At 31.2% G+C, this 18,069-nt stretch overlaps 1 protein-coding gene across 1 annotated transcript; it reads left to right on the forward strand.

Moving 5' to 3' along the window:
* The first annotated feature begins 3,545 nt into the window (after positions 1 to 3,545).
* Positions 3,546 to 6,489, forward strand: LOC135657240 (NAD(P)H-quinone oxidoreductase chain 4, chloroplastic). The gene has a single exon (XM_065175934.1). It carries the CDS (start codon positions 4,371 to 4,373, stop codon positions 5,781 to 5,783), a length of 1,413 nt encoding a protein of 470 aa, XP_065032006.1. The 5' UTR covers positions 3,546 to 4,370; the 3' UTR covers positions 5,784 to 6,489.
* Positions 6,490 to 18,069: the final 11,580 nt, after the last annotated feature.

Raw genomic sequence — 18,069 nt, forward strand, 5'->3', positions numbered from 1 at the left:
GCACAAAGGATTAGTAATAGAGATAATGTAAGGTATCAAAAAAAGAGATATTTCTACAATTTATAAAACGAATAAAAATAGGGACTTTAAGTTGGTAGAAATGATCAAGCAGTACTTCCCTACGATTCCGATCTAGAGTATGCTCCTATTCACTGATTAAAGAAATGACTATCCAGAACGAATTAATCCCTTATTCTTTTTTTTTCAAAGTACCCTCTTCTGAGATAGAAGAACAGGAACAAAAGAAATGGAATGTAATAATCGAATTAATAAAAAAAAGATATTTATTTATTCTTTTTTCCCATCCATATGGGTGGAATTCCTATCACAATTAATGGACTAATTCCTAATTCTTTAAATTCTTTAGATTTATTGATATAACGAGTATTTTATTGAAGGGCTGAGTTATTACCGAACAAAGAAAAATACATTTTTATTATCATAAGGGATGAGATTAATTCCGAAGCACTTTTTCTTATTCTAGCAAACGGAATTCCATTGGTTTAATTTCGGACTCTCTGATATATCTTTATTCTAGTTATCCCAAAAGAAAAGGGGTGATAATATCGAACTAGTCCTTACATTTATTTGTGGCCATAGAGGAGCCGTATGAAGCTGAGGTCTCATGTACGGTTTTGGAATAGCGATGGAAACAGTAATGTTATTATCGACTATAATTATCTAACAGTTCAAGTACAGTTGATATAGTTGAAGCACAGTCCAAATATGGCTTTTGGGGGTGGAATCTATGGCGTCAGCCCATAGGATTTATAGTTTTCATAATTTCTTCTCTAGCTGAATGTGAGAGATTGCCCTTTGATTTACCAGAAGCAGAGGAGGAATTAGTAGCAGGTTATCAAACCGAATATTCTGGTATCAGATTTGGTTTATTTTATCTTGCTTCTTACCTAAATCTATTAGCTTCTTCGTTATTCGTAACGGTTCTTTACTTAGGTGGGTGGAATTTATCTATTCCGTACATATCCATTCCTGAGCTTTTCGGAATAAAAAAAATAGCTGGAGTCTTTGGAATGACAATTGGTATCTTTATTACATTAGTTAAAGCTTATTTGTTTCTGTTCATTTCTATCACAACAAGATGGACTTTACCTAGGATGAGAATGGACCAGCTATTAAATCTTGGATGGAAATTTCTTTTACCTATTTCTTTGGGTAATCTATTATTGACAACTTCTTCCCAACTTGTTTCACTATAAAATAACAGAATACGATAACGATATTCTAGATTCATAACCTCTTTCAAACAAGAGAAAGAAACATCAATTTATTTATGGATATCTACAATATGTTTCCCATGGTAACTGGGTTCATGAATTATGGTCAACAAACAATACGAGCTGCAAGGTATATTGGTCAAAGTTTCATAATTACCTTATCCCACACAAACCGTTTACCTGTAACTATTCAATATCCTTATGAGAAATCAATTACGTCAGAACGTTTTCGTGGTCGAATTCACTTTGAATTTGATAAATGTATTGCTTGCGAAGTATGTGTTCGTGTATGCCCAATAGATCTACCTGTTGTTGATTGGAGATTGGAAAGAGATATGAAAAAGAAACAATTGCTTAATTATAGTATTGATTTCGGGGTCTGTATATTTTGTGGTAACTGTGTCGAGTATTGTCCAACAAACTGTTTATCAATGACTGAAGAATATGAGCTTTCTACTTATGATCGTCACGAATTGAATTATAATCAAATTGCTTTGAGTCGGTTACCAATGTCAGTAATTGAAGATTACACAATTCAAACAGTTATGAATTCGACTCAAATCAAAATAGATAAAGATAAACCCTTTGATTCAAGAACGATTACCGATTACTAAGATTTTGTTTTGATATAAAAGATCAAAACTTTTTTATTTTGGTTGGTCAGTAACTACAAATAATAATTAGTAACTATAGATTTAATTAGTAACTATAGATTGGTGAGAATCACTCTTTGATTTAAACTTATAATATTTTTATCACGGGAATTTCGAAATATACAATTTCAACTACTTTTTTTATTCTTTTTCTTTTGGATAAAAAGTAAGTAGGATTGGCCCAATAAAATAATTATATCTATATATAAAATTAATATTAAATTAATCCATATTAAGATTTAATTCAATTAGGAACATATCATATACAATAAAAATGGGGTAACCCTTTTCCTTTCCTGGACCATTTAGTAAGGTCATGATTTGACTTATATATTTTTTTTTTTACATATTATACATAATGGATTTACCTGGACCAATACATGATATTCTTGTAGCATTTCTGGGGTCAGTTCTTATATTAGGGGGTCTGGGGGTAGTATTACTTACCAATCCTATTTATTCTGCTTTTTCATTGGGATTGGTTCTTGTTTGTATATCCTTATTCTACATTCCATCGAACTCTTTTTTTGTAGCTGCCGCACAGCTACTTATTTATGTGGGAGCCGTAAATGTCTTAATCATATTTGCGGTAATGTTCATGAATGGTTCAGAATATTCCAATGATTCGTATTTTTGGACCATTGGAGATGGAGTCACTTCACTGGTTTGTACAAGTATTCTTTTTTCACTAATTACTACTATACCAGATACGTCATGGTACGGAATTATTTGGACTACAAGATCAAACCAGATTATAGAACAGGACCTAATAAGTAACGTTCAACAAATTGGGATTCATTTATCGACAGATTTTTATCTTCCCTTTGAACTAATTTCTATAATTCTTTTAGTTTCCTTGATAGGTGCAATTACTATGGCTCGCCAATAATAAATACTTAGAATTTTAAAAGAATTAAAAAGTTTTTAGAATTTTAGAAGTTCTAAATAAATAAAAAATCGAATCGCTTCAATTGTTCATATTGAAATGAATCGAGATTGATAAGGAGTTAGTCAATGATGTTCGAGCATGTACTTTTTTTGAGTGTTTATTTATTTTCTATCGGTCTCTATGGATTGATCACAAGTCGAAACATGGTTAGAGCACTTATGTGTCTTGAGCTTATACTAAATTCGGTTAATATTAATCTTGTAACATTTTCTGATATATTTGATAGTCGCCAATTAAAAGGAAACATTTTCTCAATCTTTATTATAGCTGTTGCAGCTGCTGAAGCAGCTATTGGTCTAGCTATTGTTTCGTCGATTCATCGAAACAGAAAATCAACTCGTATCAATCAATCGAATTTGTTGAATAATTAGTGATAATTATCATGATCATATATTGAATAATCAGTTATAATGATCATATAAATCAAGACACCACACAACATGATAAAGCATAAGAAAATATAAATGAAATTGGAATATTTTTCTATTTCTATTCTTTCACTTTCATATTCCATTAATGAAAAATAATTATATTCTTAATTTAATTGGTATTATAATTTTTTTATTTCGTTTTTTATTTGTTTATTTTATTTAATTTTAATGTATTTAAATTTTAATGTTTTTAATGTATTTTTAATGTATTATATAATAATATAAATGTATTATATAATAATATACTGCATAATATTATAAATATTATAATAAAATAATAAAAATAATATTATTAAATAATAATATGTTAATCATATTACGAAAATAAATTAAATTACTAATTTAGTTTTATTTTTATATATTCATATTTCATATTGAAAATATGAATATTGAAATATTGATTTGAATGATTGATCAATTTGTTTTGTCGGCCAATTTTTATTTACACATGTGACTCGTATGATCATGATTTTTGAAACGGAAATCAAAGTCTCTTGGCTTTTTCTCATGAACAGATTTAGAAATATATTGATTCTTAAAATTTTAATAAACCACTGCTTCGTCTGGTGTCTATAATATAAATACTAATTTTCTACCAGATTGAAAATTTTTGATGTTAAAATCTGGAATTTATAGATCCAATGTCACATTCAGTAAAAATTTATGATACATGTATAGGGTGTACTCAATGTGTACGAGCCTGCCCCACAGACGTATTGGAAATGATACCTTGGGACGGATGTAAAGCTAAGCAAATTGCTTCCGCACCAAGAACCGAGGACTGTGTGGGTTGTAAGAGATGTGAATCCGCCTGCCCCACGGATTTTTTGAGTGTCCGTGTTTATTTATCATATGAAACAACTCGCAGCATGGGTCTAGGTTATTGATACGTTACAAAAAAATCCACTTGAATCAATTGATTCCTCTTTACCGACAAAAGCCCGTACTCGAGAAAATATATTATTCTATTCCGAGCACGGGTTTTTCTGGTCAAACGTATCTTGTCTTTATCACGAGTTATTTTCCTTGGTTAACAATACTTGTTGTTTTGCCGATATCCGTCGGTTCTTCCATTTTCTTTCTTCCTCATAAAGGAAATAAGATGTTTAGGTGGTATGCTATATGTATATGCTCGTTGGAACTCCTTCTAACAACCTATGTTTTCTGTTATCATTTCCAATTGGACGATCCATTAACCCAATTGGAGGAAGATTTAAAATGGATAGATGTTTTTGATTTTCACTGGAGACTGGGAATCGATGGGCTTTCCATAGGACCTATTTTACTGACAGGATTTATCACCACTTTAGCTACCTTAGCGGCTTGGCCAGTTACTCGAAATTCGCGATTGTTCTATTTTCTCATGTTAGCAATGTACAGCGGTCAAATAGGATTATTTTCTTCTAGAGACCTTTTACTTTTTTTCATGCTGTGGGAGTTAGAATTAATTCCTGTTTATTTACTTTTATCCATGTGGGGGGGAAAGAAACGTCTCTACTCGGCCACAAAGTTTATTTTGTACACTGCGGGGGGCTCCATTTTTCTCTTAATAGGAGTTCTAGGTATGGGTTTATATGGCCCTAATGAACCCACATTAGATTTTTCAAAATTAACTAATCAATCATATCCTGTGGCATTGGAAATAATATTATATTTTGGATTCCTTATTGCTTATGCTGTCAAATCGCCGATTATACCCCTACATACGTGGTTACCAGATACCCATGGAGAAGCACATTACAGTACATGTATGCTTCTAGCTGGAATCTTATTAAAAATGGGCGCATATGGACTTATTCGGATCAATATGGAATTATTACCCCACGCTCATTCTATATTTTCTCCCTGGTTGGTAATAGTGGGAACGATTCAAATAATCTATGCAGCTTCAACCTCTCTCGGTCAACGGAATTTAAAAAAAAGAATAGCCTATTCCTCTGTATCTCACATGGGTTTCACAATTATAGGAATTGGTTCTATAACCGGAATGGGACTCAACGGTGCCATTTTACAAATACTCTCTCATGGATTTATTGGTGCTGCGCTTTTTTTCTTGGCAGGAACGAGTTGTGATAGAATACGTCTTGTTTATCTCGACGAAATGGGGGGGGTATCGATCCCAATGCCAAAACTATTTACCATGTTCAGTAGTTTTTCGATGGCTTCTCTTGCATTGCCAGGAATGAGTGGTTTTGTTGCGGAATTATTAGTATTTTTTGGAATAATTACTAGTCCAAAATACCTTTTAATGCCAAAAATGCTAATTACTTTTGTAATGGCAATTGGAATGATATTAACTCCTATTTATTTATTATCTATGTTACGTCAGATGTTCTATGGATACAAGCTATTCAATGTTCCAAACTCTAATTTTGCGGATTCTGGACCACGAGAACTATTTGTTTCAATCTGTATCTTTCTACCCGTAATAGGTATTGGTATTTATCCGGATTTCGTTCTCTCGCTATCAGTTGACAGGGTGCAAGCTATCCTATCTAATTACTTTCATCGATAGTCTTTCATTAATAATACGGAAATATAATTTTTGTCTTTGATTTTAAGATTTTTAAAATCGTTCGCTGTACAATGCAAAAGAATAAAGTGAATTAGAATTGTAATGAGATGCATTTTGAGTTTTTGAGAACCGTTTTGAATAAGGAATGATTCAAACGGTTCTCAAAAACTCGCACAAACAAGAAGCTTTTTATATATATATGGGATGATGTTCTTATGTATTCTTTATGTAGTTTATTCAATTATTTATCTGTGTAGTTTATTCAAGTAGATGTTAATGTGAATGAACCATAACTATGTAGACCTATTCCTAATAGATTGATTCCAAAATAACATACCCAAATTATAAGAAATCCTATAGAAGCCACAAGTGCCGAATTCATACTTTGCAAACTTTGATTTGTTCTACTTCTAATATGTATTCTAGTTCTAGTATGTAAATAAATCGCGAATATGGTCCAAGTAATAAAAGCCCAAGTTTCTTTGGGGTCCCAATTCCAATAAGATCCCCATGCCTCATTAGCCCATACTGCTCCACAAAGAATGCCTATGGTTAAAAAGGTAAATCCTAAACTAATGACACGATAACTCCAATAATCCAAACGTTGAGTCAATTGATATTTATAATAATTTCGAAATGAAAGAAAAGAAGTGTTTTTAAAAACACTTCTTTTTTCATTCAAATATTGAATCTCACCAAAGAAAAATGGTTTAATTAAGAAATTATTACCTTTACAAAAAATATCGATGTTTTTTCGAAATGTAATGACTAGAAGAGCGACTGATAATAGTGATCCGCATAAAAGAGCTGCATAGCTTAATAACATCATACTTACGTGCATCATTAACCACTGAGATTGTAGAGCAGGTACTAATATTGCGGATTGATGCATTTCAGTTAAAAAACCCGACGTGGCAAAGCCTTGTGTAAAAATGGTACTTGGTGCGGTTATTGTGCTTAAATCATTTTTATGGTTCCCCATCTTGGAAATCATATGAATAATGGAGAAACTGCACGAAAGGAAGATTAATGACTCGTATAAATTACTTAACGGAAAATGTCCTGAAGAAATCCAACGAGAAACTAATAATCCTGTTATAGAGAAAAAAGTGGCTATCATCCCTTTTTCCAATGAATCACGCAATCCTACGATTTCGCGGACTAATAAGATCATTAAATGAATCGTAATCACAATTGAAATTATCGAAAAAGAGATATGAGTTAATATATGTTCTAAAGTTGTAAATATCATAAAAAGGGGTCCCATTAGAGAATTTAAATCGAGAATTGAATACATTATAGGATCCATTGTGTCTCTTTTAGAGGATTTATTTTCTAGGATTTCAAGGATGCCGCCACTCGGACTCGAACCGAGATGCTCTAGCACTGCTTCCTAAGAGCAGCGTGTCTACCAATTTCACCATGGCGGCTTACTTGAAATAATAATAGTCAATTCATGTTGAATCGTCGAGAATCAAGGATTCAATATAGTTTAGTAAACATTAGAATCGATAAATCAAAATTCATTTAAATTCCTATTTGAATCTCTATTCAAAAAAAGAATCTTTAGTTGGGATCATTGTAAGTTTAGTTTTAATAATAAAGTAAGTTTAGTTTTAGTAAGTTTAGTTTTAATAATAAACTTTCGCGTACTAGAAACTAAGTTCTTCCAAAACAGTTAGAACTCAATAGTTTTGTTGTCTGTCGAGGTATAGAACTAAGAATTGTTCATTTTCTATTTTTTGATTCGTTTTTTATTTATCCGATTTGATTTCATAGATTCAAACAAAATGAAAAAAAAATATATTTTTTTTTCAATGAAGAAGATTAAATAACCAGGATTTCATATGTATAACAATTTCATCACTAAATCAAAAGAATTTGAAATTTTCTAACGATTTCGACACCTTAGTATCATTCCTTAGTATCATTAGAGTATTAATACTCTTCATATTATATATAATGGTCTCTTCATTATATATATAATGCATAATGGTAAGATTTACCAAACTAATTAGGTTTTTGTTAGGCATATAAGAAACAAAAGAATTTTCATTTCTATCGTAATCATACTCTACTTTTCACAATAGAAAAATATTTTTCTATTGTGAAAAAAGTAGATAGAAAAAATATTCAGAATTCGATATACATACCTTTATTCTACATACCACATCTACATACTACAACAGCTAGTTCTAACTCATATTGATATTGAGGAGTTCAATACATTAATTAATGTGAATCGTTCATCTTAAAAAATTCGAAGTTCTTCGGGTATGTCAATTCCGATTATTCCAAGACTTTATTATTTGTTTGTTGCACAAAAAAACTTTTTGAACGTCCGGTGGAAACCGATTTCGCTAAGGAAAAAGCCTTTACTGCAGCTAAAAATCCTTTTTTTTTCCAAATATTTTTACGAATACGTTTTTTTGACATAGAAGTACGCTTTTTGGGAACTGCCATTCAAAAAGGGTTACCAGTTTTTATCGTTGTATGTGAAAGACATGTATTGTTTTGTTCAAAATAGATTGTTCCTTTTAGTCATTATCTATACTTATTCCCTGGTAGAATAGTTTTAAAAAAAGCATTTTCGAATATGTTTAAAACCTATTAAAAAATATATTTAAAACCTATTAAAAAATATATTTAAAACCTGTTTGAAAATATATTTTAAACCTATTAAAACATATAATTTTATTAAAACATAATTAGAATCAAGTACTCCTTTTGGTATAACTCTTTTTTCTTATTATACTATATAATATGGCTATAAATTACCAGAATAGAATATTCTACTAAGACTAGACTAGAATAGTAGAATTATTAAAGATTTCATTTTGTTTTCTTATGGAACATACATATCAATATGCATGGATAATACCTTTTCTTCCACTTCCAGTTACTGTGTCAATAGGATTTGGACTTCTACTGATTCCGACAGCAACAAAAAATATTCGTCGTATATGGGCTTTTCCTAGTGTTTTACTGTTAAGTATAGTTATGGGGTTTTCAGCCAATTTATCTATTCAACAAATACATGGAAGTTCTATCTATCAATATCTATGGTCTTGGACCATCAATAATGATTTTTCCTTAGAGTTCGGATATTTGATCGACCCACTTAGTTCTATTATGTCAATACTAATTACTACTGTTGGAATCTTGGTTCTTATTTATAGTGACAATTATATGTCTCATGATCAAGGATATCTGAGATTTTTTGCTTATATGAGTTTTTTCAATGCTTCCATGTTGGGATTAGTTACCAGTTCCAATTTGATACAAATTTATATTTTTTGGGAACTGGTGGGGATGTGTTCCTATTTATTAATAGGATTTTGGTTCACACGACCGACTGCAGCAAGTGCTTGTCAAAAAGCTTTTGTAACTAACCGTGTAGGGGATTTTGGTTTATTATTAGGAATTTTAGGTTTTTATTGGATAACAGGTAGTTTCGAATTTCGGGATTTGTTCGAAATAACTAATAACTTGATCCATAATAATGGTGTCAGTTCTTTATTTGCTACTTTGTGTGCCTCTTTATTATTCATTGGTGCAGTTGCTAAATCCGCACAATTCCCCCTTCACGTATGGTTACCCGATGCCATGGAAGGACCCACTCCCATCTCGGCTCTTATACACGCTGCTACTATGGTAGCAGCAGGAATTTTTCTTGTAGCTCGACTTCTTCCTATTTTCATAGCTATACCTTACATAATGAATTTCATATCTTTAATAGGTGTAATAACAGTACTACTAGGAGCTACTTTGGCTCTTGCTCAAAGAGATATAAAAAGAAGTTTAGCCTATTCTACAATGTCTCAATTGGGTTATATTATGTTAGCTCTAGGTATAGGTTCTTATCGAGCTGCTTTATTCCATTTGATTACCCATGCCTATTCTAAAGCTTTATTGTTTTTGGGATCCGGATCCATTATTCATTCAATGGAACCTATTGTTGGATATTCGCCAGAAAAAAGTCAGAATATGGCTCTTATGGGTGGTTTAAGAAGATATGTTCCAATTACAAGAACTACTTTTTTATTGGGTACACTTTCTATTTGCGGTATTCCACCTCTTGCTTGTTTTTGGTCCAAAGATGAAATTCTTAATGATAGTTGGTTGTATTCACCAATTTTCGCAATAATAGCTTGTTTCACAGCAGGATTGACTGCATTTTATATGTTTCGGGTGTATTTACTTACCTTTGATGGACATTTGCGCGTTCATTTTCAAGATTACAGTAGCACAAAAAATAGTTCGTCCTATTCAATATCTCTATGGGGAAAGGAGGTAGCCAAAGCAGTCAATAGAAATTTACCTTTATCAACAATGAATAATAGGGTCTTCTTTTTTTCAAAGGATATGTATAAAATTGATAATAATCTAAAAAAATGCATACGATACTTTAATACTTCTTTCGAAAAAAAGTACACTTCTATGTACCCTCGCGAAGTGGACAATACTATGCTATTTCCTCTGCTTATATTGGTATTATTTACTTTGTTTGTTGGATCAATAGGAATTCATTTTGATCAAGGAGTAATAGATTTGGATATATTATCCAAATGGTTAACTCCACTCACAAACCTTTTCCATCCAAATTCGAGTTATTCTGTGGATTGGTATGAATTTTTTACAAATGCAATTTTTTCAGTAAGTATAGCTATTTCCGGACTATTCATAGCATATATCTTATATGGGTCTGCTTATTCGTTTTTCCGGAATTTGAACTTTATCAATGCATTTGTAAAAGGTGGTCCTAAAAGGATTCTCTTGGACCAAATAAAAAATGGGATATACAATTGGTCATATAATCGTGGTTACATAGATATTTTTTATACTAAGGTTTTTACCATGGGTATAAGGGGATTAACCGAACTAACTCAGTTTTTTGATAGATATATAATTGATGGAATTACAAATGGGGTTGGCATTGCAAGTTTTTTTATAGGGGAAGGAATCAAATCCATGGGAGGTGGACGAATCTCTTCTTATCTATTCTTTTATTTATTTTATGCATCAATATCTTTATTCATTTTTTTATTTTTTTTATAAATTTATATTTTATAAATTTATAAATATAAACCAACTTAAAGTCCCTATTTTTATTCGTTTTATAAATTGTAGAAATATCTCTTTTTTTGATACCTTACATTATCTCTATTACTAATCCTTTGTGCACTTTGGTGTTCCTAACCGTCCACTGATTTTTGATTGATCTACGGCATGGTAATAAATACAAGACAGTAATGAAAACTCCATACAGTTGATCTTTTACACCCGCTCCAAGATATGATGACTAATGAAAGAATCTTAATCTTGGGGTAAACAGTTTACACTGCTTATGTTTACTTCAACTTTATTCTTGTACATATGAAATGAGATTTTATCTTCTTACTGCAAACTTCTAAGTTGTTTTGTTTCACTCATATAACTATCTGGTTTAACTCATTGACCCGAATGATGAATAAAAAATAAAATACCTATTCAATACATTACATTCAACTTCTTTCCTTTACTTCTAGGAAAGAAGTATAAAGTTCATGTTCAACGAATCACACGTAGAGATATTGATAACACACATAGAGTTAATGGTATTTCATAACTAATAGATTGAGCAGCAGCTCGTAGACCACCTGAAAAGGAATATTTATTATTCGATCCGTATCCTGACATAAGAAGCCCAATAGGAGCAATACTTGAAATGGCGACCCATAAAAAAACACCTATACTGAGATCGGCTAAAATGAGGCGATACCCAAAAGGAATTACTAAATAACTTAGTAGAATTGATATGACCACTATAGACGGTCCAATACTAAACAAACGAACATCTCCTCTAGATGGGAGAAGGTCTTCTTTAAAAAGTAGTTTAGTTCCATCTGCTAGAGCTTGAAGAATTCCCAAGGGGCCGGCATATTCAGGCCCAATACGTTGTTGTATCGCTGCAGATATTTCTCTTTCTAACCACACAATTACTAGTACCCCTATTGTAATTCCCAATATAAGGGTCAAAATGGGTACAAAGATCCATATGAGTCCATATACTTCTTTTAAGGATTCCGATATAGAAAAAGAATTGATAGTTTGTACTTCTGTCGTATCAATTATCATTTCAACGATCAACCTCTCCCATAATGATATCTATACTACCTAGTATCGTCATGATATCAGCCAATTTCATTCTTTTAACTAGCTGAGGAAGAATTTGCAAATTTATGAAGCCGGGTGGACGAATTTTCCATCTCCAAGGGAAAACACTATTATCTCCTATCAAATAAATTCCTAATTCCCCTTTTGGGGCTTCTACTCTCACGTAAAGTTCTTGTTTCGACAATTCAAAATTGGGTGAAGGTTTTTTACTAATAAATCTATATTCAAAATCATTCCATTCGGAATTTTTTGCTCTATCAAAGCGTCGGACTTCTAAATTCTCATAGGGTCCTCCAGGAATTCCTTCTAGAGCCTGTTGAATTATTTTTATAGATTCCCTCATTTCACCGATTCGTACTAAATAACGAGCTAACGAATCTCCTTCTTTTTGCCATTGGACTTCCCAATCGAATTCATTGTAACACTCATAATTATCAATTTTACGAAGATCCCATTGTGTTCCAGAAGCTCGTAACATCGGTCCTGATAAACCCCAATTTATTGCTTCCTCTCCACCAATAATGCCCACTCCTTCGACTCGCTCCAAAAAAATGGGATTTCGCGTAATGAGTTTTTGATATTCAACAATTCCTGTTAAAAAATAATCGCAAAAATCCAAACATTTATCTATCCAGCCATAAGGTAGATCGGCAGCTACTCCTCCGATGCGGAAATAATTATGCATCATTCGCATACCTGTGGCGGCTTCGAATAAATCATATATCAATTCTCTCTCTCTGAAAATATAGAAAAAGGGAGTCTGCGCGCCGATATCCGCCATAAAAGGCCCAAGCCATAACAAATGAGAAGCTATACGGCTCAGCTCCAGCATAATTACTCTGATATAGCTAGCCCTTTTAGGTACTTGAACATTTTCCAGTTGTTCTGGTGCATTTACCGTTATTGCCTCTGTGAACATAGTAGCTAAATAATCCCAACGTGTTACATAAGGCAGATATTGTATAATTGTTCGGTTTTCCGCTATTTTTTCCATCCCTCTGTGTAAATAGCCCAATATGGGTTCACAGTCAATAACATCTTCACCATCGAGAGTAACGATCAGTCGAAGAACACCATGCATTGATGGGTGGTGAGGACCCATATTAACTATCATGAAATCTTTTTTTGTAGCCGGTACAGTCATATCTTTTCTTCCTTAATTCATTATTTCATGAATTCCTCAAAAAAGTAGGAGGTTCATCAAAATAAAAAATCTAATAACTACTATACTAATTCAAACGATTTAATTAACGATTTTTTGGCTCCCGAATATCCAACTGGTCAATTAATTTCTTATAACGCGCTCTATTTTTCTTTGACAAATAAGCCAGCAGACGTTGACGTTTTCTCAGAATTTTTTGTAGACCTCTTTGTGATAAAAAATCTCTTTTGTGCAATTCCAAATGTGAAGTAAGTCTTCGTATCTTATTGGTGAAACTTAATACTTGAAATTCAACAGAACCCCTGTTTTCTTCTTTTTCTTCTTGTGGAAGAAGTGAAATGAATGAATTTTTGACCATAAAACTTTTTTTATCTTTTTCTTTTCTTTCTTTTCCATGCCATGGATTTTACCGATCAGGAAAAATAAAATAATAATTATTATATTATGTCAATTTTTTTTAATCTAGTACACGCAAAAATTTAGATTTATCCGTTTCTATCTAAATCAAATTTTCCATTTGATTTAGATAGAAAAGAAAAGGATAATATATTTCTGCATTTACGAAAGAGAATGATTTCTTTGCACCTAAAAAGATTCTGTAGATTTCTTTCTAGATTCAATTGAATTGATACACAAGTAAATACGTATCATGTACCAGAACGTAACACACCATATGCGTACATCTTTCGGTTTTTATTTACTGAAAACGGCATGTGATATATAGGAAATATACTATTAAATAATTCTGAATCGTGGATACATACGTATCCTTGACATACTGAAACGACTACCATTATTGGTATCAAACCAATAGCGATTCATACAAGCTAAATCTTCTAATCGGTAATTGGGCCAAAGAAACAATTTGCATTTAATTAATTTATTTAAATCCGTATTAAGACGTTTGTCCTCATTCAAAAATTGTTCAGAGTTTCTTATGTTGTTTTCGTTGCAAAATACTGGATTTCTATTCACAATATCCCGATTATGAGAGTTGAAACAAATTAGAATTCTCAATTCTCTACGACGTCTAGGAGATAGAATATTTTCAGGAACAAAGAAATTATAATGATCTTGATCCCCATTCACAAATATATTGCCATGTCGTCCAGTGGATTTTTTCAAATTATTCTTATCAACATATCTTTTCTTTATGTATTTTCTATTAATTTGGTGTTTACTCTTATCGATCAATGAAATACTTATGGTTTGATATATAATGAATTTTCCATCCCTTCTTAAAGATAGACGAATTGGTTCGATAATTAATATTCCCCTTTTTATTAATTCTGTAAGAGCTAGATCTTTCTGAATCAGCATTACATCCAGATGCATCTCTCCTCTTTGAATCGAGGATATAGCAATTTCCCTTGGATTTATCAATCTAAGTAGGAGACAATATATCCTAACATTATTAATAATTTTTTGATTCAAGGGGTCATCCCATCTTAATTGAAAAATAAAATATTTTTTCAGGAACAAATCTAGTTCTCCTTCCTTATTTTTCTTGGATTGTTTTTTTTTTTTTTTACCTTTTTTAATGTTTGATCTCGTGCAATCCTCTTCAAGATATTCCTTTTGGTTTTGTTTTTGTGGATCTGATACAAGATTTGATTGACCCTCTTTTTCTTGGTTGGAATTTTGAAATTCTATTTTAACGGAATCTTTGATGTTTTGATTTTGACTAATATTTTTTTTATTTTGATTTTGACTAATATTTTTTTTATTTTGATTTTGACTAATATTTTTTTTATTTTGATTTTGACTAATATTTTTTTTATTTTGATTTTGACTAATATTTTTTTTATTTTGATTTTGACTAATATTTTTTTTATTTTGATTTTGACTAATATTTTTTTTATTTTGATTTTGACTAATATTTTTTTCATTTTGATTTTGACTAATATTTTTTTCATTTTGATTTTGACTAATATCATTTTCATAATAAATATTAGAAAGAAGTAATTTGATTGGTATGATCCACGGTTTAATCTTATATGCATCAAAAGGTAACACAAATTCTGGGAAGAACCAAGGTTCTAGATTTGATATGGTAGAATAATTTCGATTCATTCCCATCCAATCAAAAATTTTTTTTTGATGAGTCTTAGTCTTAGTATTTTTATTAGTATTTTTATAAATTTCGGTACCGATATACATATCGGTCCAGTCCTCAATATCACTATTGTTCTCAATATCACTATTGTTCTCAATATCACTATTGTTCTCAATATCACTATTGTTTCTAAGGCAAAAATGAAGAATTCTATAATCCAAATATTTTCTATCCAGATTTTTATGGGTATCAATAAAATATCCTTTTTTTAGGTAATCATCAATAGTCATATTTAGCAATACATAAAACGATTCGGGTTTCAGTGTGTATGAGTCCTTACTATCCCCATAATTTATATATTCATGTGATAAAAGATCATATCTGTAGTGTTTTTTAAATTTTTCTTTTTGACTCATCGATAAATCCACTGCACAAAAATTTTCATTCATGTAATGAATTAATCGGTCTTTTTCTTTTTTATATGAATACAATTTCATTGATTCTTTATTTTGAATAGTACAACGTTGATTGACTCTATTTCGCCATTTTTTCGGTACTAATCGAGACCATTTGCTCCGAGAAAAATTATATTGATAATGACCCTTTAACCAGTTTTTCCATTTATTCATTCCAGACTTATTAATTTTCTTATGCCTTGATTTGGAATCAAACCTTGATTTGGAATCAAATATTCCTCGTGTCATACAATAATACTTTATCTTGTCTTTAATAAAAGGATAGGTCCCGTGATCGTGATATTGAAGTACAGATCTCAGGTGATGGTTGTTAAATAATTGGGTTTGTGACAATTTGTAAAATACATATGCTTGGGACAAGGAAGATAAGTCGTGATAAGTGTTTAAATCATTTCTAATATTAGGATTAGAAAAGGACTTTTTTATAGTCGAAATAAAGTTCATTGTATCTTGATCTGTTTCATCAATTCCTTCTTGATTTCTTTCATCGTTGTAAATGGATTCATTGATAATTGTTTTTTTTAAAAGTTGTGCATTAACCTTAGAAATGGTAACCATACATTGCAAGATATCTATGTATATTTTTTCAATGAAAGATTTCATAAAATAATGTGATTTGCGTATTAATCGGGTATTTTTTCTTTGAAGTATCTGCCAAATATGTTTTTGTAATTCCGGTCTTTTATCATGATAGGCTAGAACTATTTTCTTCTTGTCTTTTGTGATTCCTTCTATTTGATTCCTTATTGTGATTGTCTTATCAGCAAGATCTTTCATTTTTTTTTCTATGAGTAAATAATTTGTCCAATTCATAGATCGAATTTGAATGGTCGATTCGTGAATAATCTGATTATTTTTTTTTGAATCTTTTGCATTTTCATTTGGTTCATGTACTTTTCCCTTCCTCAATTCAAATAAAGAAATTTGGTTCACTTTTTCAAGTTTCTTCATTATTCGTTTTAGAACTAGAACTGTTCGTTTTAGAACTAGAACTATTCGTTTTAGAACTAGAACTATTCGTTTTAGAACTCGTTTTAGAACTCGTTTTAGAACTAGAACTATTTTGATGACCCATCTTTTTTTTTCTTTTGAAACTTTTAGAGAGTTCTTTTTTACTTTTCTAATTTTTTTTTTGAGTTCCTTATATATGGGTTCAAAAAAAGAAGGTTGCTTTCGGGGAGAACCAAAAGGGAGTTCCGTTTCCATTCCCCAAACTGTTAAAAAACAAAAATTTTCTTTTTTTCCTTTTTTTTTCATTGGATCTCCATGATGAGATCGTATTTTAGATCTTCGCCAAGGTTTTAAACGAAAAGGAAATAAAATCTTTATCTGAATACCATCTGTTAACCAATCTTGGGGAAATTCTGTTTCTGATAATGGAACACCATTATAGGTGCATTTAACATGTATTTCTCTATTCCATTCCTTCAAATCCTCATACCACTCGGGGAATTGGAATAATAACATACGTCCAATATTTTTAGCTATTATCAATGAAGGCAATACAATGTTTTTTCTAAAAAAAGATTGGGTTATCAGCATCAAACCTCTTATTGCTTGAGCAAATATAATGCTATCCCAAATTTCTGATATTGTTATCCGTTCATCTTCCTCTTTTTTTTTTTTCTCCTCGTCTTTTTTTTTCCCAGTGTTTGTCTCTTCCTCTTCCTCCTCAAAGTCGGAAGTTTCGGATTCTGGGTTTCCCCCCACGGAATTCCTAAAAATAAGATTAATTATTCGATATCTATATCTATCAAAAAAAGAAAAAAAAAAGACTTTGTCTATTCGATCCAAAAAAAGCGGGGAATGAACATTTGTTTGAAATATTTCCCAAATAACTGTTTTACGTCTTTGAGCACGCATGGATCCTTGGATTATACCCCGATTAAAATCTGGTTGTTGCGAATAACGTATCAAAGCCACCTCTTCTGCTTCTGCTTCTGCTTCTGCTTCTGCTTCTGCTTGATCAATATTATCAGTATCGGTATCCAGATTTTTATCAGTATAGATCACCACCCGTTTCGCTTTTCTTGAACAAATTTCATAATCTTCCTTCTGTTCTTCTCCATTTTCTTGATCCAGTCCTTCTAATTCATCGGTCAATTTGTATGACCATCGAGGAACCTTTTTACTGATTTCTTCTATTCCAATGGATTTTTTTTCTTCTATTCCAATGGATTTTTTTTCTTCTATTCCAATGGATTTTTTTTCAGTTGTTGTTTGATCATTTGGATTGGTTGTAATTATGTCGAATACAAATCTCAAGGATTTTGCTTTACTTTCTGAATTAATTCTTCTTTCTTCTTCCAATAAAAATAAAGAAGATTCATCGATTGACGTTAAGAAATTAACAATATAATTAAATGATGATTTCTCATCAAGCGGATTCTTTTCATGTTCAAATTCTCGAGAATTTTTAGAAATAGGAAAGAGCCC

This window comes from Musa acuminata, unplaced genomic scaffold (assembly GCF_036884655.1).
Source record: "Musa acuminata AAA Group cultivar baxijiao unplaced genomic scaffold, Cavendish_Baxijiao_AAA HiC_scaffold_238, whole genome shotgun sequence".
Lineage (NCBI taxonomy): Eukaryota > Viridiplantae > Streptophyta > Magnoliopsida > Zingiberales > Musaceae > Musa > Musa acuminata.

Excerpts from the sequence above, each read along its gene's own strand:
- LOC135657240 (XM_065175934.1), top strand. The coding sequence starts at position 4,371 with ATGTTTAGGTGGTATGCTATATGTATATGCTCGTTGGAACTCCTTCTA.